General features: G+C 37.3%; 1 protein-coding gene and 1 long non-coding RNA gene across 3 annotated transcripts; one reads left to right on the top strand and one right to left on the bottom strand.

Annotated features, from left to right (window-relative positions):
• The first annotated feature begins 441 nt into the window (after positions 1 to 441).
• LRRCC1 (leucine rich repeat and coiled-coil centrosomal protein 1) lies at positions 442 to 20,694 on the top strand. The gene is given in 22 exon segments (XM_032706717.1): positions 442 to 668; positions 750 to 955; positions 1,340 to 1,405; positions 2,117 to 2,284; positions 4,083 to 4,252; positions 4,353 to 4,562; positions 5,384 to 5,586; positions 6,342 to 6,528; positions 6,861 to 7,009; positions 8,091 to 8,295; positions 10,638 to 10,777; positions 12,046 to 12,247; positions 13,235 to 13,420; positions 14,608 to 14,782; positions 15,493 to 15,656; positions 16,525 to 16,681; positions 16,684 to 16,732; positions 16,919 to 16,983; positions 16,986 to 17,054; positions 19,666 to 19,769; positions 19,771 to 19,803; positions 20,395 to 20,694. Coding segments are annotated over 22 exon segments (3,144 nt in total). The 5' UTR covers positions 442 to 555; the 3' UTR covers positions 20,518 to 20,694.
• On the bottom strand, positions 2,878 to 17,916 carry LOC116796289. 2 transcript variants are annotated; one of them, XR_004360308.1, is made up of 3 exons: positions 15,405 to 17,916; positions 14,845 to 14,999; positions 2,878 to 4,162 (listed from the first exon to the last, which is right to left on the bottom strand). It is a non-coding gene; the product is annotated as an uncharacterized LOC116796289 (long non-coding RNA). The 2 variants fall into 2 exon arrangements; XR_004360309.1 differs by lacking the exon at positions 2,878 to 4,162 and adding an exon at positions 13,853 to 14,135.
• Positions 20,695 to 21,979: the final 1,285 nt, after the last annotated feature.

Below are 21,979 nucleotides of genomic sequence, written 5' to 3'. Positions count from 1 at the left end.
GTGTGACTCCTGGGGATGATCCTGTGCAGGGCTAAGAGCTGGACTTGATGATCCTTGTGGGTCCCTTCCAAATCAGGATATTTTGTGCTTCTGTGATTCTGTTGAACTCTTAATACTGTGTGAGCTCTAAAAAACTCCAAAGCTCCCAAACGTCCCCCAAGAAGAATTCAAAGCAGTCCGGTCTATAAACCCTGCCCCGTTGCGGGGCGACCCCAGGCAGCAGGAAGCAAGCGGCAGGAAGCGGTAGGAAGCGGCAGGAAGCGGCAGGAAGCGGCAGGAAGCGGCAGGAAGCGGCAGGAAGCGGCAGGAAGCGGTGGCAGGACGCGGCGGGGTTCCGTGCCCACGCTGCCCCGCGCCGGGCGGGCCGCGGGCTCGGCTGCCGCGCTGCGCGGGCTCCGGGGGCGCCGCTTCACGCTGCGGCCGCGCCTGCCCGCGGCGGGAGCGGGAGAGCGGCGGTGCCCTGACGCGGTTGTGTCCCGGCCGTAAGGCAGGAGCGTCGCCGTGGGAGGCGAGGGAGGTCTGAAGCGAGGAGCGGTCTGCGCGGGGCCCGGCGGGATGGCAGGGGAGCCCGGCGGGATGGCAGGGGTTCCCGGCGAGATGGCAGGGGTTCCCGGCGAGATGGCAGGGGTTCCCGGCGAGCTCAGCCTCATGGATAGGGGCCTTAAGAGGTGAGTGAGGAGCGGGCCGGAGGGTGAGGGGCGGCCCGGGAGCGGAGCTGCCCGGCTGACGGAGGCCCCTCTCCTCCGCAGCCTGCTGGATGTGTCCCTGAGCTCGGACCTGCACACGCTCAACGCCCACTGCAACCGCATCGCCAGGATCGAAGGGCTCGGCCACCTCCGCAACCTGCAGCATTTGGATCTGTCCTCGAACCAGATCCGCCGGATCGAGGGGCTCAGCTCCCTGGCGAACCTGCGCACCCTGAGCTTATCCTGTAACCTGATAACCAAAGTGGAGGGTCGGCAATGTTTACTTCTGTCCATTTAGAAACTCACGAAAGTTTTCTAAGATTTGTCTTGAAGGTTGCTTCTGGAATGTTTGCATATAATGAAGGTTATGCAAAGTTAGTTTGGGCTACTAACGATATTATAATGTGAATTTTAAAATGTCTGTATAAAATGTGGTAAGCTTTATCGTAACAAAAATGCCTTAATTAGAAGGAAAACCTGATTTTTACTATTATAGTTTAATATAGTCATAATATAATCATAGTAGTAATAATTATGTGATGTCATAATTCGTAGTTATGGTCTTTTAAGGCTCACTTTGCAAGCTTGGTGTTTGAAAACAGAGCATTCTTCTGCAAATCTTATGGTTTCTACGTTTTTCTCATTTTGCTTAGGACTGGAAAAACTCTTTAATTTAACTGTGCTGAACTTGTCATATAATCGCATACATGATCTCTCTGGTAAGTGCCTTTGCCAAGTGCAGTGCAAACCATTTATCTCACTTTAATTTTGAAAAACTTGACCAAGTGTATTTTGAGAAGTTTCTAGTACTTAAAGTGCTAATTCACCAAATAATTATATTAAGAGTGGCAATTGCTGCTCCTCTCAGCTTTCAAGTTTCTAACACCACAGATTGTTCTAAACTGGAATTTATTCTCCTGTGTTGGGCAAGGCCAAGCTTGTTCAGAAAGTAGCACAGTAAACATTTCAGACTTATTTCCAAAAATGCAACTTATGGAAGTTTTCATCTGTGTCTGTTTGTTAAAATGGTCAGTTGTTGCTTGTGAGGTTTTATGCTACAGAATCAAGAGAATTTGTAATACAAAATTAAAAATAACGTTGGTAACAATTTCGCTAATGAACTGAGTTATAAAATGAAGCTTCAATGAAAATGTTTATTTTTACACACTTTTTAACAGCCAGAAACTAATGTGTTTCTTTACAGTTAGCTCTCATAACTGGCTTAAGTGTTGTACTATGTGGTAGAGTACCCACAGCTAATTAACATATATAGGCAAGGATATGGAACAAGTGTTCTTTTCTCATTTCCAGTTATGTTATATTATTTACTGAATATTTTTCAACAAGCTGCCATTTGTTCTAAACCCTGTAGTCTAGGACTGCAGCACAAAACGTTTTTTTTGTTTGGTTTTTTTTTCTCAAATTTCCAGGATTTCGATCCCTTCATGGAACCAGATATAAGATTAGCCACATTGAGCTTCACAGCAACTGTGTAAGCAACATTATTCACTTACTTCAGTGCACGAAGGGGCTGCACTGTTTGACGAACCTCACACTGGAAAAAAACGGAAAAGCCAATCCAGTTTGTCACACAGCAGGTATGGATCTCAGGTGGATACTCTGTGCTCATTAGGCCAGTCATTTCCTTTAACCTGTGAGCCATGTTCTGAAGCTTGCAAATTCATTCATAAGCTGGCCAGCCTGTGAAATCTAAATTCTGTCAAAAGTAATTAATTTTCCATGAAAAAAAAATTTCCCGCCCCTGGGTGTATTCTTAACATTGTAACATGTTGTATGGTTACATAAGGCTCAGCATTTTCACTTGTGAATCCAGAGGAGTGCCACGAAGATTAGAGGGATGGAGCACCTCTCCTGTGAGGAAAGGCTGAGAGAGCTGGGATTGTTCAGCCTGAAAAAGAGAAGGATTTGAGGTGACCTAATTGTGGCCTTCGAGTACCTGAAGGTAGACAAGAAGAAAGATGGAGAGGGACTCTTTTCCATGTACTGACAGGACAAGGGGGAATGGCTTCAAAGTGAAAGAGAGTAGGTTTAGATTAGATGTTAAGAAATTATTTACTGTGAAAGTGATGAGACATTGGAACACGTTGCTCAGAGAAGTTGTGGATGCCTCATCCCTGGAAGTGTTCAAGGCCAGGTTGGATGGGCTTGGAGCAACCTGGTTTAGTAGAAGGTGTCCCTGCCCATGGCAGGGGGTTGGATAACTGGGTGATCTTTAAGGTCCCTTCCAACCCAAACCATTCTATGATTCTATGATATTGTTTTAGGTTAAGGTTAGTAGTGGCAGACTTAGAATACTCTGCAGTAATTAGCATTTGTATCAAAATAGTAGGCAGGGGTTTCACATAGTAGGCAGCATGGAGACAAGTTGGAGATTGCATGTGGATATATCGCTTTCAGTTGGGTTGCTTAGAGCTTCTGCTTTGGGGGTAGGTTTTTCTTGCTATTTAAATGTTACACCATGTTTTCAAACAAGTTAAATTGTAGCATCCTGTTTTGGTGTCGGGTTTTTTTTGTTTTCTTTCTTTGTGTATATGAGAGGGGAAAATCTATAGAAGGGAAAATCTGTAGAAGCAGAAGATGGATACTTCTGGGAGAGCTCAAAGATAATTTCATTACAAAGAGTAGAACAGTACAAATAATGCAATAATACAAAATATCAGCTATATAATGGGCATGTAACTGATACAGGTGTAATATATGTACAGTTAGAAAGAAACCTCAAAGGTAATTGAGGAAAGCCAAATTAGGTTTTAAGTAATATTTTCAAAAGCAAATGTTTTACAAATGCATTCAGGCACTATGGAAACAGTAACAGGACTATTAAAGTTATCTGGATAACTCAGAAAATTCCAGTAGTTTTCTTCAGCAAGTATTTACATACCTCTTCATATGTCTTTGGTGACACTAACTTTCAAAACTGCACTGTTCAGAAACCCAAATTCCATTAATTTAAAGAAAGTTAACTTCAATGCTTTCCAGTTTCATAATGCCTTATTTCATTCACTGACAAAGAAGTTATCTAAGCTGTTTCAGAACTGGCCTTTCCATTACATTTGTCTGTCCTTCCATTTGATACAACTGTTTTTGTGCAGTAGTCTGAGATTAAAAGGTTGTCTGTGCAACTGCAGTGTGCTGATGATGGTTGGGAAATCCCAGTGTAGGCCAGGACCAGGCAGACAGCTTCCAAGTTCATTTAGTTTTGTAATGTTATCTGTTGAATGCCATGGATGGGGAAAGATGAGACAATTGTAGATAACTCGCTACTTTTTTTCTTGTATTAAAAGTGCAATGAATCATTTAAGATGACAGGGTAACTGAAATACACTAGACATCTTGGGAGATTGATTTCAATTTACATGTGGTCTTTTCCTCAAGGTTATAGAGAAACTGTTCTTCAGTCGTTGCCCCAGCTAACAGCTCTAGATGGAAGAGGTATTTCTGGTGAACCAGTGGACCTGGAAGAAAAAAACTGTTCAGATTTGCAGTTCTTAGAAGACGTTTTGGGCTCTTTGGTTTCATCTGGGTGCCCCTCATCCAGAGATCAGGTGCCATAGTTTGTGTGTACTGATTTTAATAATGATATGCTTTATTTTTATATTGCATGCCACTCATTAATGCTGCAAGGGTTGTCTTTCCTTCTGATAGAACAGTGTTGCCTTACCGCTGGCGACACCTCATATTGACCAGGCATTGGCTAATTTTCGTCAGCGTACAAGAATAGCAGTACAAGGTGCCACCAGCTCCTCCACAGAGCTTGTCTCATCTTCAGAACCAGAGAAGACTGAACTTGATAAAATACACAGTGAGATGAGGATTAAAAGAATAGAAGATCTGATTTCACAGATACTGCAAAAGGTGATTTTTTTCTGTGATCACACAAGAAGTTTTGTTAATCAGGTGTACATTTCTGATAATGCAAAAGTTTTCTGGAACAGACTGGAGCATTTCTACTGGTGTTTATGAGCTTACGATGCTAATGTGTTCTTAATCATTTTGAGAAGCTGGGAATAAAATAAAAACAAATCTTTAAAACTGAAGATTGCACTTCGAATCCTGACAGCTTTCATACTGAATAAAAACTATAGTGCATGGGACTAGCAGAGCTATGTGATCATGTTATGTTAGAAAATTCTTGTCTGTTTTTTTTACCCTGAAGCCATCAATATAGTAACTGAACCAAAGTAAAACATGAAATGCACCAAAACACTTGGATTATACAGTTGGTGAAAATTAATTTTACCAATAAGTCAACTTGATCTGATATGTTTGTCAGGTAACATCGTTTTGTTAATATGTTTTGTTAGCACAGGTAACATACAAGTTTGTCAGGTTTAACAGTTGGTGGTGTTTGCAAGGCTTTTTTGGTTTTAAGTGCTGTATTTGTTTTACATTTTGCACCAACCTTTTAGGCCTAAGGATTTTACCAAACTTCAGGAATTTCAAAAAGATACACCAATATATTCTCAAGCATGTTGGGTTTATTTTGTCTTTTAAACAATTAAATATTTTAGCAAGGAGGGAAGGGATTGTAAAAGTAAAAAATTGGAAGCAATTATTTACTTTCCTATCAAGATTATTTTGTGTGAAGTTTTTTAAGAATAGCACCTGAATAAGTGTTAGAAATTAGCCAATTAGAAATGGTAAAATTTATAGATAAAATTTTGATCTCTTCCTAGGTATCTGATAGCTCAAGACAGGAAGCTCCTCCAAGTTGTCTCAAAGCTAAGAGAGACACAGATCCAACTTCTGAGAGTGAAAATGAGAGTGGGAAAGAGAACAACAGAAAGGTCATGAAAAGAAGCAAAATCCCTCCTCACAGGAGAACTACCTTATCTCCTAAGTGTCATGCGAGTCATCTTAAGAACAAAATAACCAACAGGTATCCTGATGTTTGCCATATAAAGCCAAAATGAATTAAGCTGAATATTGTCACAATGAACGTAGTACTTGAAACATTTTTCTGAAAGTGGTAGGTTGGGTCAATTAGCTCTGTTAATGAGACCTTGAAAATGAGTAGCTTCTGAGGCTTCTTTCTGCCATTTCTCTATATGAGCAGTTTCTGCCTTTAAGTGAGAACGAAATCGAACTGAAGATTCCAAAACAAACACTTTCAGAATTCTGAAGGCTTACACTTCCATCTTTGTTTTAAATTGTGTTGACAGAAAAATTCTCCACAGACAGAACTGAGTCATTAAAAAATAAAAATAAAAGATTTGTGATGTCTGAACAATGATCAAGAATTTAACTGTCCATATTTTGTGATGAAGCTGAGAATGCCATAGTGATTTGTTTGATTTATCAGGAGTGATGAGTAGAAGATGATACAAATTGGAATATATTAGCATAGTTAGCCACTGCAGCTCTACAGCTACTCTGCTTCTCCAGAATTGTTTGATATCTATGTGATCATAAGATGTCTTTCAGATACATATAACTAGTTTATGCTATCTTTTCACAGCTGACTATTTGAATTTGGCTGTTTCTGCTATGGTCTCCTTGCAAATTATTTTCTGTGTGGTTTTGAACTGTATTATTCAAATGTTGCAGAGAACTGTAAAATTTCATCCTATAAAAGTGTCTGAATCTCGTTACTGTTTAAACTCTTAAATATACCTTGATGTCCTGCAAATATAGGGAAGAGAAGAAGAGTTCCTCAAAGTGTTCATACTCCAGTCAGAGAGACTCTCATCTTAATTCATCGTCAGATAATCAAGACTTGAAAGTAGTGGGAAGAAAAGCTGAAATACTGACTGGTAGACAGAGCAATATAGAAAAACTAGAAGAAAGTCATTCAAATCCCACAGAGGAATCAACATACCAAGTAGGTTTCGCATCATTTCAAATTAAGTATGAGTATGTCTTCACCTGAAGCCAAGCATATGTCTCCTGGTCAAACTAAAAGTGGAGGTGACAAAAACAATTGCATGTAGATAGTATCAAAAGTAGTGTTGTTCTTGTAGTGTCAAGTGGGAGAGGTTTTATTTTGTTTCACTTTTATGGGAGTTTTTGACCTGGTCACTTGCCCTTTGCTCTGTCACCCATGAATTCCAGAAAGACAAAAAATCTTATTCTACACTTACAAATATTATTTGTCATTTTTGGCTATGCTTGAACGTCTGCTAGTAATTTGATGCCTACCACATTCTTGCTAAGGTGCTGATTCAAGAACTGGAGCAGGAGAAAGAAAGGAGGTGGAAAGCAGAGCAAGCAGAGAAGAAATTATTAGAGCATGTCAAAGAGCTACAGAAGCATTCAAAAGAAGAAAAGAATATTCAGAGTATGGCTGTATACACTACAGACAGGTAGGGAAACAGTGCTGTAATATAAGAGTTTTGGTTTGGGTTTTGTAATTAATGAAAATTCAGTTTGTAGCCTTAAAAAATGAGAACAGCTTTAAACAATATACTTGTTTAAAGTATACTAGCAAGAAGTAGTGCTAGAATTTCTCTCAGTCTTACCTAATGAAATTCCTTTCTGCAGCTTTCTTCCTGTTCTAATCTTAGAACAATATCAGTGTGTTGCTTACCTCCATTTCCAGCCATTACTTCCCAACTGTATCATAACAGTACTTTCAGTTCAAGCTCTAGTAGCTGCCTCATATCATGCTTTCACCTTTTGTTTCCCAGTCTCTCTTTCCACCTATACCTACAGCATTCCTTGTGTTTTTCCTGCTCAGTGCACTGGAACAAAGGTGTTTCTGGCCGGCCAGAGTTGGCCTGTAGGCAATATGTTGTGCAGGGCAGGCCTAGCACATCTTTGGATAGTTGTCATCATTGGTTGTCATCATTCTTGTATAAGTTCTGAGCAGCAGCTTTTTTTCAAAAGATCTCTCTTCTAACAAAGCATTGTTTGTCATCAGATATTTTTGGAGTTGTCAAAGACGCATTTTCTTTTTTGTAAGGAAGAAACATGACTGTGATTATTTCCCTTTTTTCCTTTTTGTTTTAAGTTCACTTCCCACCTTTACTTGTATTAAAGCTTATGTTCCTTTTCTGTTGAGATAGATCTTATATAAAAATTGTTAAAATATTTAAGGATATTTCAGCGCTTAGTGAAGATAATTATTAAATTACAAATTGATGCTATATGTTCAACCTGTGTGTAAGCAAAATGATACTGGAATATCATTTCCTAAGAATCTATCTGTGAGTTCTCTCCAGCTCAGGCTTTTTAAAATGAAGCTCTACATAGTAATGCTACACGTGACTTCAGTAATAGTTTACATCTTTTTAAAGTTTTACATGACAGTGCTGTAAGTAGTAAAACTCAGTAAAGAACAAGATATGGTGTTACAACAGTTACTAATGTTTTTTTCTCAATGTACTTGGCATCAAGCTAAATACTAAAATGTTTGTAATACAACTTTATGGCATTTATTTTCAGGCTAAAGGAATTGATATTGAAAGAGAGAGATGACAAAGCAAGACTGCAAGCAGATGTCCAACAGTTGAAAGATGAAACTGAAAGACTTACTAATGAGTTAAATCAGGCAAGAAATAAAGAAGCAGAACATCAGAAGGCCATGCAAGCTTTAGAAGAAACACTATCCAAGATGGAGACACAGAGATTGCAGCAACGAGCAATAGAGGTAAATATTTTTCATGAGTAAATAATACAATGGCAATGGGGTGGCTGCTATAGTCCTGGATACAAAGAAACACTAGATTTTACAAACTTTAAGTCTGAGTTTTCCACAATAATAGTAGTTAATAACAGGAATCAATTTTAATTGTCAATTAATGTATTTTATAAATGGAAGTATGTCATGTGATGTGGTCTTAAGATAAAGGAGAACAAGTCCTATGTACTTAAAGAGTTGATATTTTCTGATAGTATACAGTAACAAAACCAAGTTTTTTAAAAAATCAGTAAAGATCTTACTAGTCCAGTGGAAACTTGGTGATTCTGTTTGTTTTGCTGATCTAAAGAATTAGATGCTTTTAATTGCAACCAGAACAAAACAGTAATTGCTGAGAACTTGCTTTAAAGATCCTGGTTGTTTTGAGTGGGTTTTTTTTTGTTTTGTTGTTTGGGATTTTTGGTGAATATTTTTACAGCTGGAGAAGATAAAGATGCTTTTGTTGTTGGAGGCACTTTTTTCAGTATACAAATGCATAAGATCAAGTTGCTGGACCAGATACTGCCACTATTTCTGTCTAAAAAAATCAAAGGCTGAATTTTCAGTGTCCTCCAATATCTACACCTTTTGTTTGTTTATATTCCTATATTAGCCTATTCCCCTGTCACTGAACTTACAGAAACTGAATCCTAACATACGCATCCTGAAAAGTCTCTCAACTTACAGTGCAGTGCTGTAGGAGGTGGTGTTGGTCAGATACCCTGAAAGGAATGAGACTCAGGGCATTCCTGCAAGTGCCATTCAAGTCACCCTCTAATTTAGGCTGCTATTTGGGCATCTGAGTGGCTCTTCCATTTTCTTCCTTACCTGTAGATACCCTGGAGCTATTACAGATCTAGAAGTGACCTTCAGTTTAGATCAGGTATCTGCCTGTCACCTTGAAAAGTACTAAATTTAGTGATTTAGAGAACAAGAAAGAGGGGTTTGGGGGGTGTGGAGTTTTTTTCTATCCTATAAAAATGGAAATACCTTATTGATATATGAGGGGCTTATTCCTTTAATGAGTTTGTAGAAATATATCATCTCCTTGGATAGTAATAGCATTGTTTTTAATTACAAAACTTTCTTAGGGGGAAGTCTTTGTTCCTATCTTTAAGATCCTGGATAAAATACTCTTTAAGATCCTGGATAAAATATTCTTTAATAATTAGGTTTCAAAGAATAATCATGGTGCTCTAGAAACTAAATTCGCTTTTTTAATGTTCAGATTTAATATGCCTGTGGCCTATTTTATCGACTCCAAGAATAACAAATTCTATAATATTTAATAGAGCTTTCCCATAGTACACATTGGCAGGTACCTTCAGTGGTAAATTACACTTCCTCCAGGCAGTCACTGTTTAAGGCCTTCAGTCAGCATTACTAGATGACTTCTTGAAGGGATTCAAGATAAGTCTAGTATGCTTCTAAATGCCTATTTTCTGGCAGTCTTTAAATTTGCATCTGCTCTTGCTTGACAGTTTTTAAGTGATTCAATTTAGGTGAGAATTGCTTCTCTGCATCCACAAAACAAGAATACAGTGGGGTGTGTCTAAATATTACTCAGGAAAAGGCTTGACATGTAGAACATGAGAACTTAGCCTTCTGAAGTGTCCTGATTTTGAATTACCACTTCATGAGTAATTCAAAACCTTTTTTATAACTTTTCTTTTTCATATTCTTTTTTTTCGTCCTTATTGAATCAGGAAAGAGAGCTTTGTATATAAAAGGCTTAAGCTTATGAAATGTAATTACTCAGAAAAGCTTGGATCAAATGGAAAAAGTGGAGTATGCCATCTGGAGTTTACAGATTCTCCATTTTTTGTAAAATCATTAGGAAGCAGCTCTGTTCAGCAACTCTAAACTGTACAAATCAAAAAGCAGTTTATATAAGTGGAGTGCTAAAGAAAAAAAGGTTATTTTGAATACATCTAAAAATGTTTTGTTTGAAACTAATACAAGTATTACAATATGAGAGTTTATAACTGAGGAAATCATTCTGCCAGTGCATTTCTTCCACTTCTGCAGGACACTTTCAAGTTCTTTATAAATTAGGTGAATGCTTTTGTTTCTTCATGAAAATTGCTTTTTTTGTGTTGTAGTAAGTTAAGCTAAGACTTAAACATTTGTCTTAAATTTCTTCCAGTGAAACAAAATGTATTAAGAAAAAAAACAAAATAAAAACAAAACCAATAAGAAACAAACAACAAACTCTTATAAAGCACCTGTTCCTTTGTATTCAAGGATAAGACATGAAGACTAGATTACAGTTTTTAAAAAATCTTGTTCTTGTCTTTATGAATTCCACACAGATGAAACAAGTGCAAGAGGCAGAGCTTAAAGCATCAGCAAATGAAAGAGAAGTACAGTTACTTCGAATATCCTTCCGACAACAGAAGGAGAAGGTAAAACAACTACATGAACTTCTCATATTAAGAGAGCAAGAGCAAAGGTATTGGGTCATCTATTTTCTTTTCACAAGTTAATAGAGATGCTAGTGTTGTAAATGTACTTTGTTTAAATGTATTCTAAAGTATGGATGTGTTTTAGTTTGGATTTGTTTTGTGGTTTGTTTGGGGTTTTTTTAAGTAATGTGAGAGCTGGTCTTTGTAAAAGTGTAAATGTCTTCCCACACATTTTCTTGCTTGTTTAAGAATACCTTCATATCTCATAGATTCCTGACTCATAAGTTCATGTAAGCAACTTCCATTTGATAGGTTCTTCTCTTATTATATGGCTGAACTCTTTATTTGAAATACTTGATCTGTAATCCAGGAAAACTCAGATAAAAATAAAATTGTATCTGAATTACTGTCTGAAGAGTTATATATACTACAATAACACAAAGTATTCAAAAAAATAAGTCAGCTTCTACAGTACCCTGCTTGTGGGTGTGGGGGTGAGTTACTTCCTGACTGATTTCCTCTTCCAAAATTTCACTTTTTTTGGAGAATACTTGAGTGTACGTTCTTTACTGTCATCTAATACAATCAAATATGTGTACAAACTAAAGCACTAAGTACCCTGTGGTACAGTAATATGTGAGAAAGGTTACTAATAAAATAAGCTGGTTAAATTTGCTAAATTTTACATGTATTCAGATACCAAGATAGCTGCAAGTTTAGATGGAAGAATCTGATAGCTGTGTTTTGAGAACTTCCAATAATTATAAATCTCCAAAAGATGTAATGTGAAGGACAGTTTTTTTGCTTTAAAGCAGATAAACAGAATAGTCTGAAAGTACAGGGTACTTTTGCTTCAGCATTCTCCTTTTATGTCCCCATTGCTGCTGCTTTTTGGGTTCTGAGTCTTGAGTGAGAAGCAACTCACTCAAGGGTTGGTTGGGTGAGGATGAAGAGAATGACTGCAAAATAGGGTGTCTGGCTGTACAGGGCTTTGCTCTGTTTCCAGTGTCACTTCCAGATGTTTGTTGACAGCAAAGCTAATAAATGCTAACTAAAAGCAAAAGAGCAATTTAGTAATTTCTACAAAAGTTTGAATTAAAGAATATTTCTCTGGGTGTTTTAACACTAGTCAACAGAATTTTCCTCATGGCAGTGTCATTTTCATAGAAGACTGAAATCTGTCTGTGAGACTAAGGAATTTATCCCATTTATTATGGAGTTCATTATTCTTGTTCAGTAGTACCAAGGAAATGAACTGAAACAGCATTGCGAGATACTGCAGTTTATGTCTCAAGTTTATGTTTGGTAACTTCAGGAAAGAACTTGAAAGCCGAGTTCCTTTAAATGGACCTGAATTTCAAGATGCTTTGTCAAAAGAAGTGGCTAAAGAGGAGCAGAGGCATGAACAGTGTGTTAAAGAATTTCAGGAGAAAATTAACACATCCTACCAGAAGTACAGAGAGTTAGAAGATGAATTTCGTTTAGCTCTAACTGTTGAAGCAAAAAGGTTTAAAGAGGTAAGACTGAGAGAACATTTAATCTCACATTAGGTGGGGTTGTAGTTCTCTTAAGTGTGTTGGGTTTTGGCACATATTTTGGGGGTGTTTCGGTTATTGGTGTTTTGTTGGGTTGGGGTTTTTTTTGATCCTTATGGTCAAGCATTCATGCAAAAATACTGATAGTAGGCTTTGAAATAGCAATGATTAGAGCATCAACAGTGAATGCCAAGTCAGCACTCAAAAAACCTAGCATTTTTGTTCATACATAGAAGTTAATCAAAAGAAAGGAGAATAAAACACTTCTGTCTAGTGTTATTAATTTCTTTTAAAGTATGTCGACATTCTATTAGAATATATTCAATTATAGTAAAAATGCATGTGTTTTGATAAGGTTATAGTTACATATATACTAGTGTATTTAGTAATTAAGTACTTTATTGTTTAACTTTTCAAAATTGAATTTTGGATATGCATTTTGAAACTCAGAATTCAAAAGTTGTTTACTAAACTCCTTAGAGAAGTTATTTCTTTGGCTAGTATTTACATTATTTTATATTTTACCCTTCAAATCTTTCTGCTGGGAAAAAAAAAAGATTGAATTTACTTTAACTCCTTCTTTCAAGATTTTAATGTCAATCTTAACAATGAAATTAAATCAAGGCATTGTTTTCAGTTCCCAAACTCTGCTTCCCATCCACCCATGTGTTTTTTGTATTGTTTTTTTTGGGGGGGGGTTGATTGGTTGGTTGGTTTGGCTTGGGTTTTTTGTTTGTGTTTGCTTTGTTTTCTTGGGTTTTTTACAAATATGGAGCTGGGCAGAACCAGTTTCAAGTTGAAGTATCACCAGCAAACCAGTAAAAAACCAGTTTCAGATATTCACTAATTTGATATACAGTTGATAAATTTCTATTTTTTTCACTTGGAATTTAAATGTCACTTGTGCTTATGTATACACACTTTTCCCAAACGTTAGCATTTTTCAAGTCTTGTCTTACAAAACTTTAGGTAAAAGAGGGTTTTGAAAATGTTTCTGCTGATCTAGTTAAACATAAGCGAGCCCTCTTTGAGTCTGAGCAAAGGGAAAAAGATATGGCAAGTCTGATCCAAGACCTGACAAGTATGGTAGAAGAACAGAAAGCAAAGATTGCAGAATTAACAAAAGCAAATGAAGAAGCTACAGCAAACCTAAAGGTACTTGTTTCAAAACACTTCAACTACATATATATTTTTTTGTAATATTTCATCTATAAAAGTTAATGATTCCATAAAAGGTTGACTGACTGAAAGACACATTTCCTGTCGCTCTAAAACCTAGTACTCCACATCAGCCATTATTCTTGCATCTTGCACTTCTATTTCTCAACAAATGCTGCTCCCCATATGGAAGAGGACTAGTCGTGTTTTCAAACGTGCACTCCTTGCCTTGGGAGCACTGGCAGTTTGTATGTAATCGGATGGTCAGTCAAAACTACAAAACCTACATTAGTAACCCTGACCCCTTGTAAATTCAAAGGAATGGAATATGCTTCTGCATTGGTCACTGTATATGAAGTAAAAATTAAATTGAGCAGATAATCCAGTGTAGTTATTAGCAGCTTAATATCTCCTAGTTGCATAACTAATTGTCAGATTTTAATGTTAAATACTGTGGGCACAGTTGCTTTATGGTAACGTATTCTAGTACTATTCAATTAGCCATAAATAATTTTTAAAAATCTCAGGAACATAACTTTTAAATGGATGTATGATTCAGTCCATGTACGTATCCAGTCCCTCTTTGTGCCAAAACTTGGGTGCAGTACAACTGCTGCACAATTGTTTCTAGTCTCCTCCCTCCATGTTGCTGTTGGGGTGTCCAAACATTGTGTTGGTATACAGAATAGGATTCTGCCAGTCAGTGATGCTGCTGAGAACAAGATTCAAAAATACCTATATTAAATAGCTGTAATCTGTAAAACAAAATGTAGACTGCATAATTGAAGATAAGTCTTTATCATTGGAAGTGAAAATTCATCCTAGTTCTGTCTGTTTCCTTATGATTTGGTTTTTAATATCTTTAATTTCTCTTTGGTTTTTTTTACCTGTGAATTTGTGATTCTAAATAGGTTTTTATAATGGCATTGATAATTTAGGTTAGTTATCTAGAAATCAGCTTTACAGTTTTCTGGGATTGAAGTATGTCTACTTGAAGCAAATTTGAGTTTCATAACTGGAAAGAAATGCATATAGAACCCTGAATGCAAGCAGAATATTTCTCAGTTAATTTGCTGTATATAAGTATTACTTTCCTAACCAGGAAATCAATTAGTATTGATTTGAAATTTTGAATACTTGTTTTAAAGGATCTTATTGTCTTTTTCCAATGTTCATTCATACAGTGTCGAACTCGAGAACTTGAAACTGTGACTGAGGAGGACAAACAGAAGGCCGTTCAAGTCGAACTTCTAAAAAAGGAAAATGGAAAACTTACTTCTCAGCTGACAGCCCAGGAATCTGTGATTGATGGGTTAAAAATGGAAAGAAAAATATGGGGACAGGAGCTGGCACAACAGGGTAAAATAGTTTTGGGGCGATTTTTTCTTTTGCAGAAAAAATGGTGGTGCTCAGTGTCTTACCTCTCAAATAAACACTCCAGTACAGTTGTAATCATGACAAGGTTTCTGGCTCTTATCTAGTTGTAGAGTTGATGTGCAAAAATAGATGTTCTGTGGCACATGGGATCTGTAACAGCAGCTGTGGGAGTTGATTGCGTATACAGCTTATCTATTTCCTGAAAATATCAAAATACCACAGTGTTATACAAAGAGCTTTTAAATATGAAACTAGGAAAACAAAGATTTGTAAATAGAGTTATATAATGCTACTTTTCTATCAGATAAGTCTAATGTGAAAATTTCAGTATGTATCTTAAAAAAGTATAAAATACTGAAGGGGGGAAGAAAAACTCGGGCATTTTTCTCTATTCACGTGACTCAGCACCACCTTGTGGGCTCTTGAGATTGGCTGGATCTGTAAGAACTACTGCTGACTTTTTTCAGAGAAGTTTTCAAAGGATAAAACAGAGACCTTCAGTTCTACACTTGCTACCTAAGCGTCACCTACCTACAGATTAAATCCCTGCAGTGTTTCCAATGGACAAAATAGTCAATGGTTCTGTTTGTAAGGTGGTTCTTACCTGCACCTCCACCCAATTTCCCAACATTCTACATCTTGAAGTCATCTGTAAAACGAGCACTGTAGTATGAATATCCTGTTTTGTCTAGGAGCTCATCTTGCTCAAGATCGGGGAAAACTGGAAGCTAAAATTGAAGTTCTGACAAATGAGATTGAAATGTTAAAAAAGCAAAAGGAACAGGACAGTGATACTATAAGAATTAAAAACAAAATACTGGATGATCAGACAGAAACAATTAGGAGATTGAAAGAAGTAAGTGCCATATCTGACAATTTTTATACTTAACTTTCACTGCAAGTCTTAATTTTAGCAATTGTAAAGGCTGTAGTGAAAGATGGCCCTGCAGTCCTTGTTTATCAACTCACAAATCACAATCAAGCTGTCAGTGGCAATTCATTTCACTGAGAGCAGAAGAGAGTTTTTTATTAAATTCATGTTCATGTACAGAAGTGCTACTTTGAATCTCTCATTGAACCATACTTATGTACAGACTTTATTCTCTTTGCCTTGCTTCAAATTATTCTTGAAAATGATTTTGAGAGAGGTGAAACCCAGATAGTATAATTCTTCCTGAAAAAGGAAAAACAATTTTAAATATTGCTTCATGTTTATTTTACAACATGTAAATGTTTTTTTCTTTATTCTGTTCTTGTAAATCAGTATTTTGGCAGCAGAGGTACTATGTTTTGTTCTATTAATTCCATTCATTCATTAAGAGACTTAAAACTAGCTTATTAATCAAAATTTATAGCATGTTATGTCAGTCAAAGTTAGACCCATTACTCCTTACAGATTGTGAACTCAGGGACTGTGTGGAATAGGTTGTGCAAAAGAATAAGTTGTTTATTCAACTGTAGAATAAGAGTTCAAAATAACTTTTTTCTTAACTTACTTTCAACTTCAGATTTGTTTTGGTGGGGTTTTTTTTGTTACTCTGACTTTTTCAGCTGAAGATTGATTAATTGGCTATCACTTTACTAAGTGTTTTTCATACATTCAGAAGAGTAAATTTTCACATGTCCTTCTCTGCTTTATTCCACCATAGACTAAACAAATACTCTTAAATTGTAACAATAAAGTTAAGAGTGTTTATGTGTACTAAAATATTTATCTTCTAAAGGGCTTACAAGAAAAAGATAAACAAATCAGAAAACAGCATGAAGAAAATCGTGAAGCTCAGAAATTGTTTGAAGTAGAGCTGGATGAAAAAGCTGCTGAATGTGAAAAGCTAATGGAAAAATTAGAAAGGCAGAATGAAAGAAAAGAGGAATTAAAGCACTACTAGAAGAAAAAGAAGTGGAACTTGATGACATTAGGCATGCACACAGGTGATACAGACAAGTCACAATAATTCTTTGGGATCGTTGTACGCAACCACTGCTCTGAAGTATTCTATGTTCAGAGAGTATTTGCTTGCTATTAAAACCCACAGAAATGAGGAAAAATGGAAGTTTTTTCTGCCCTCCTAAGAGTGGTATTTATAGTCATTGTAAATACGTGCATTTTATTTTCAGCGCATTGAAAAAGAGGTGGCAAGGTAAAGGAGAGCTCTTAAGCCAGCTGGAGGTGCAGGTTAAACAAATGAGGAAAACTTTGATATCAAGGAGAAGAAGCTGATTGAAGAGAGAATAAAAGTCTTCAAACTCAAAGGTGAGTACCTTAACAGTTTATCTTGTGACTACTCAGTTACTGTAGAGTTTCACTGTTAATAAGTATACAAAAATGTTTGATTATATGGCAAAAGAATGCATAATACCTTTTTAAGTACTTGTGAGCCCAGTTACAAACTCTGTGTGCCTAGAAGGAATTCTCACTATACAGATGTGTACTTTGTGGAACTGGCATTCACTTACAGCATTCGTTATTTAAACTTATTAGTTCTGTTTCCATTTTCTTTGATAATGACTGGAGCCTACACTTGTTCCTCCCTACTATACCCCATTCCATCCCAATGCTTTTGATTTACCTTGTGAGTAAACTCCATGTCACTTACATAACAGAGACTCTTCTGCAGCGATCACACGTGCTGGCTGGAGTTGTACAGTGAAGATGTTTGTGCGTGGGAGGCACAGTCGGTATCAGAGTTTCTTTGAGCATGAGCCTGCCACCCTCTAGCTCATGACCAGGATGCATGGAACAAATTGATTGCAAATCAGAGATTAGCCAAGCAATGGTGGCTGGTGTACAAGGGAGGCCACAGTGCTTTCACGTAATTTCTGTGCAGATAAAGTAAAAATACCGTCATTCGCTGTGTACGAAATGGAGACAGATCCTCAATACTTACCACAACAATATTAATAATCATAGAATTATTTAGCATGGAAAAGATGTTAATATCCATCAAATCCAGTCATTAACCCAGCACCGGAAAGTCCACTACTGAACCATCTCCCCTAACTGCACATTTACAACTCTTCAAATTCCTCCAGGGATGGTGAAATCAGCTACTTCCCTGGACAGTCTGTTCCAATGCTTGACAACCTTTTCAGTAAAAAGTTTTTCCCAATTCCAATCTAAACCTCCCCTGGCACAACATGAGGCCATTTTCTCTCATCCTGTCACTTGTACCCTCCTTTAGGTAGTTGTAGAGAACATTGAGGTCCCCCCCAGGCCTCCCCTTCTCTAGGCTAAACAACCCCAGCTCAGCTGCTTCTCCATGAACTTCTGCTCCATACCCTTCACCTGCTCTGTTGCCCTTCTCTGGACATGCTCCAGCACCTCAATGTCTTTCTTGAAGTGACTTCACCAGTGCTGAGTACAGCGGCACAATCACTGTCCCGGTCCTGCTGGCCACACTATTTTTGATACAGGCCAGGATGCCATTGGCCTTCTTGGCCACCTGGGCGCCTTCCTGGCTTGTGTTCAGCCACTGTTGACCAGCACTTCCAGGTCCTTTTCTGATGAGCAGCTTTCCAGCCACTCGCCCCAGTCCTGTAGTGCTGCCTGGGTTGTTGTGTCCAAAGTGCAGGATCTGGCACTTGGCATTGTTTAACCTCATACCGTTGCCTCGGCCATCAATCCAACCTGTACTGATCCCTCTGAAGAGCCTTTCTGCTCTCCATCAGATCAACATTCCTGCCTAACTTGCTGGCTGTTAATTAGTATTGCAGTCCATGTCAAATGGACTGTTTCTAAGTTACCTGTCATTCTCTTTGCGTACAAGTAGCAACAGATTTTTAATTTATTTTCTTGTTCCTCATGTACGGTCAATTTTTGGATCAATAGTTAAATATGAGATGATACAGAAACCAATACTCAGAACCCAGAAATTATTTCATATGCTTCTGGTATTATGGAGAGTGTGCTAGACTGCTGCCTGTGATAAGCTTAGATTCTCAGTATGATTTTTTTCTTTATTCTTTGACTTCCTTCTCATGTTTTTCTTCCTTCCTCCCCAACATTCTTCAGAAATACCAGGCTAGTTAATAGACTACATATTTATTATATTTATCTAGCAGCAATAACCATGTACCAAAGAATAGCTATACCTAAGGTTTTTTGCTTTACATTTTAAGTTAAACACTGACTCATTTATACACTAGTTGCTATTTAAGAAGGTTATCTGATTAATAAATGAAAGAAAATAGCTCGAGGGTCAAATTTGATTAAAAAACAAACAAAACAACAACAAACAAATAAACAAAAAAAAAAACCAACCAAACCCACCTCCTCAATAATCAATAATGTTTTGGAATAATGGTTTTGGAATTGTTAGAAAATCAAGTGGAACTGAGGTTTTTTTTTCCAAATAATTCTGGATTGTTTCAAACGTTGTTGTAAATTAATTGTATAATAGAAAATTGCCTTGCTTCTTGTTCCTACATATTTAGAATTATCCCCATAAAATTTGCTTGAGTCAAGAAAATGCTTCCTACTGTGAAGCAGACACTTTTCTGTTGCTGTCAGACAGGGTCAAACGCCATTTACAGGATCACACAGTTCAGTCATTCACTCGTGGGAAGCAAAAGCATAAAGCAGATATTTGAAAACATGTGAAGTTCTTATCTATATGACAGTAGCAAGCCCAATCTTCATAGTCTTTGCTAGTGATTAAATGCTTCTGCTAAGAGGAATGCCAGAAGCCCTGAACACAGTGCAATAAAACCAGAACATATACCTGAGAAAACAGGACATTTCTAATGCTGATATTGATAGAAGTGTCTTGTGCCTATGTTATTAAAACCTATCAAAGGCAGAACTGGACAAAGCAAAATACTTCAGCTGTTTGCAGGAGCATGATCTCTTTTTTTAATCATTTTAGGATTGCTGTGGAAAAGGCTTCATGAAATGGAGAATGCTTTTAGAAGAAAACTTGAGTCAATGTTGGCAGCACATCAGGAAGAACTATTGCAGCTGGCAAATGAAAAAGGAAAAACAAATTGAAGCAGCAAATGAAAAGGTAATTTTAATACTAAATGCATATGTTTATTGTATTTGCATTTTTATTCTACAGCCACTAAAACAGTGGTGGTTGGAAGTCTCCTGTTTGTATCTATCAGTCTGATCTCTGAATGGAAACAGCCCTGGTTTGGTACTCAATCTTTGCACAGCAAGAAAATCTCTAGAACTGGTATTCAGGAAAGTAAAGCTCCACGCTTTGTAGCTGTTACAAATATAACACTTCCTTATCTATACAAGCAAGAGTAATGATGATTAAACCAGATAATCCTTTTAACTCACCTGTGCCAACGTTAACAGTTACTGTTCCTGTGGTATACTGCATTCTTCCTTGGCATGACAACTGGTGCTTTTTCTCCGTAATAAGTTTTCTGGTTTTCATACATTACTTGCTATCTCCTAGCAGGTTAATATTTTTTTTTAAAGCAAAACTCTGCTACTGCATCCAACGTCAAGAGTAGTGCATTGCATATTTAAACATAAGCACATAACTCTTGCATTGCTTATAAGTGTTAAAAATTGCCAAGATTTTATGGCTCTAGGTGTATTAAGAAAAGCAAGAATTTTATTTGATCTCTGTGTGCTCTTTCAGGTTTACTCTGTTGAAGAAGAAATGCGGGAGCTTCTGCAGGAAATGGCAAACAATAAAAAAGCCATGGAAAATAAAATACAACTACTTGCACGTGCACTGAATGATATTCAACAAGATCTTTGAAGATTATTAATATTTACTCTAAAAACATGTATTACACAAGCTTAAGCAATTTCATACACTACAATGCACTTTTCCTTGTTTTCTAGAGAATTGTCTCTGTTGTTTATTTTGGTGGTTCAGGGATCAGACATAAATGTTTTTATGTTATATTCATAATAAATAGTTATTTCTAACCTATGGCTATCTTTAATTGATTACACAATGGATTAAAACAGATATAGGTGAAAAGCATCATGAAATTAGGAATTTGCATGTTTAATAAGAGAAAAGAAAGTTGGAAAGTTCTAAGCCAAGAGCTTGAAGCTTTGCTTCACTGGGGTAAAGAATCTTGTAATGAGAGATCCAAGACTGTTGAATCATAGAATGGCTTAAGTTGGAAAGGACCTTCAAGATCATCCAGTTCCAACACCCCTGCCATGAACAGGGAACCTTCCGCTAGATCACATTGCTTAGAGCTTCATCCAGCCTGGCCTGGAAAACTTCCAGGGATGGGGCATCCACAGTTTCTCTGGGCAACCTGTTCCAGGGCCTCACCACCCTCACAGGAAGGAATTTTTTTCTAACACCTAATCTAAAACTACTCTCAGTTTAAAACCATTCCCCCTTTTCCTGTCACTACATGAGAAATGGACTCTCTCCATCTTTCTTCTATCTGTGAAGTTTAATCTGCCACTATTGAAGAATGCATGACTGCTGCAACTTAGAGTGGCTCTTCTGGCAGCGTAGTTTGGTTTTCTCTACAGCAATAGGCTTCCCACCGTGCTTTTGAAAAATAGGAGATAATAACCTAACAGCTTCTTATGGAAGCAAATCATAAGCCTTATGTTAATATACTGTTATACTTCTTTCATGATGGAGGCTTAATCATCACCACTGTACTTAGGCATTTACTTAATTTGTTTGTTCTCAGAAGATCCTAAACTGTTACTGAACTACACTGTGCTCAGAAGCGTTTCATGATGCACTAGTAAATAAAACAGTGAGTAGTAAAATCGGGTACTTTTTGCACACCAGGTGGAGCTATTCCCACCTTGCACCTCACAATAGCTGAAGTGAAGTGCTGTTGCTCCAATGATAGAAGCTACTAAGCCGATTTAATCAGCTCGTTCAGAACCCGGGCATTAAAGCAGTTACACAGTGTATCTGTATGTGCCCTTTTGTGCCCAGCAGTCCTGTAAAAGTACCTAGTGCTAGTAAAAGGCCCTGGCCTTTAGTTGTGAGGCCCACTGGACTTGTTATCAAAGTGTTAATGAAAGCTTGTTGTGTGAACTGGAGCTTGATACCAGCTGCCTCTTGTTATGAGGTCCAGCTTAAGTGTGGGATGTAACAAAGGCCTTGAAAACACTGGCACAAGTTGAAAGCAGAGGCCATGGCAGCAAAAACAACTTTCTGATGGTCAGTGACTGGTCTTTGACAAAGCACAACCTTGAGAACTGGGAACAGACTACTTTTGTTTTTAGAA

Source organism: Chiroxiphia lanceolata, chromosome 1 (assembly GCF_009829145.1).
Source record: "Chiroxiphia lanceolata isolate bChiLan1 chromosome 1, bChiLan1.pri, whole genome shotgun sequence".
Lineage (NCBI taxonomy): Eukaryota > Metazoa > Chordata > Aves > Passeriformes > Pipridae > Chiroxiphia > Chiroxiphia lanceolata.
This window is presented reverse-complemented; position numbering and strand designations above follow the sequence as displayed.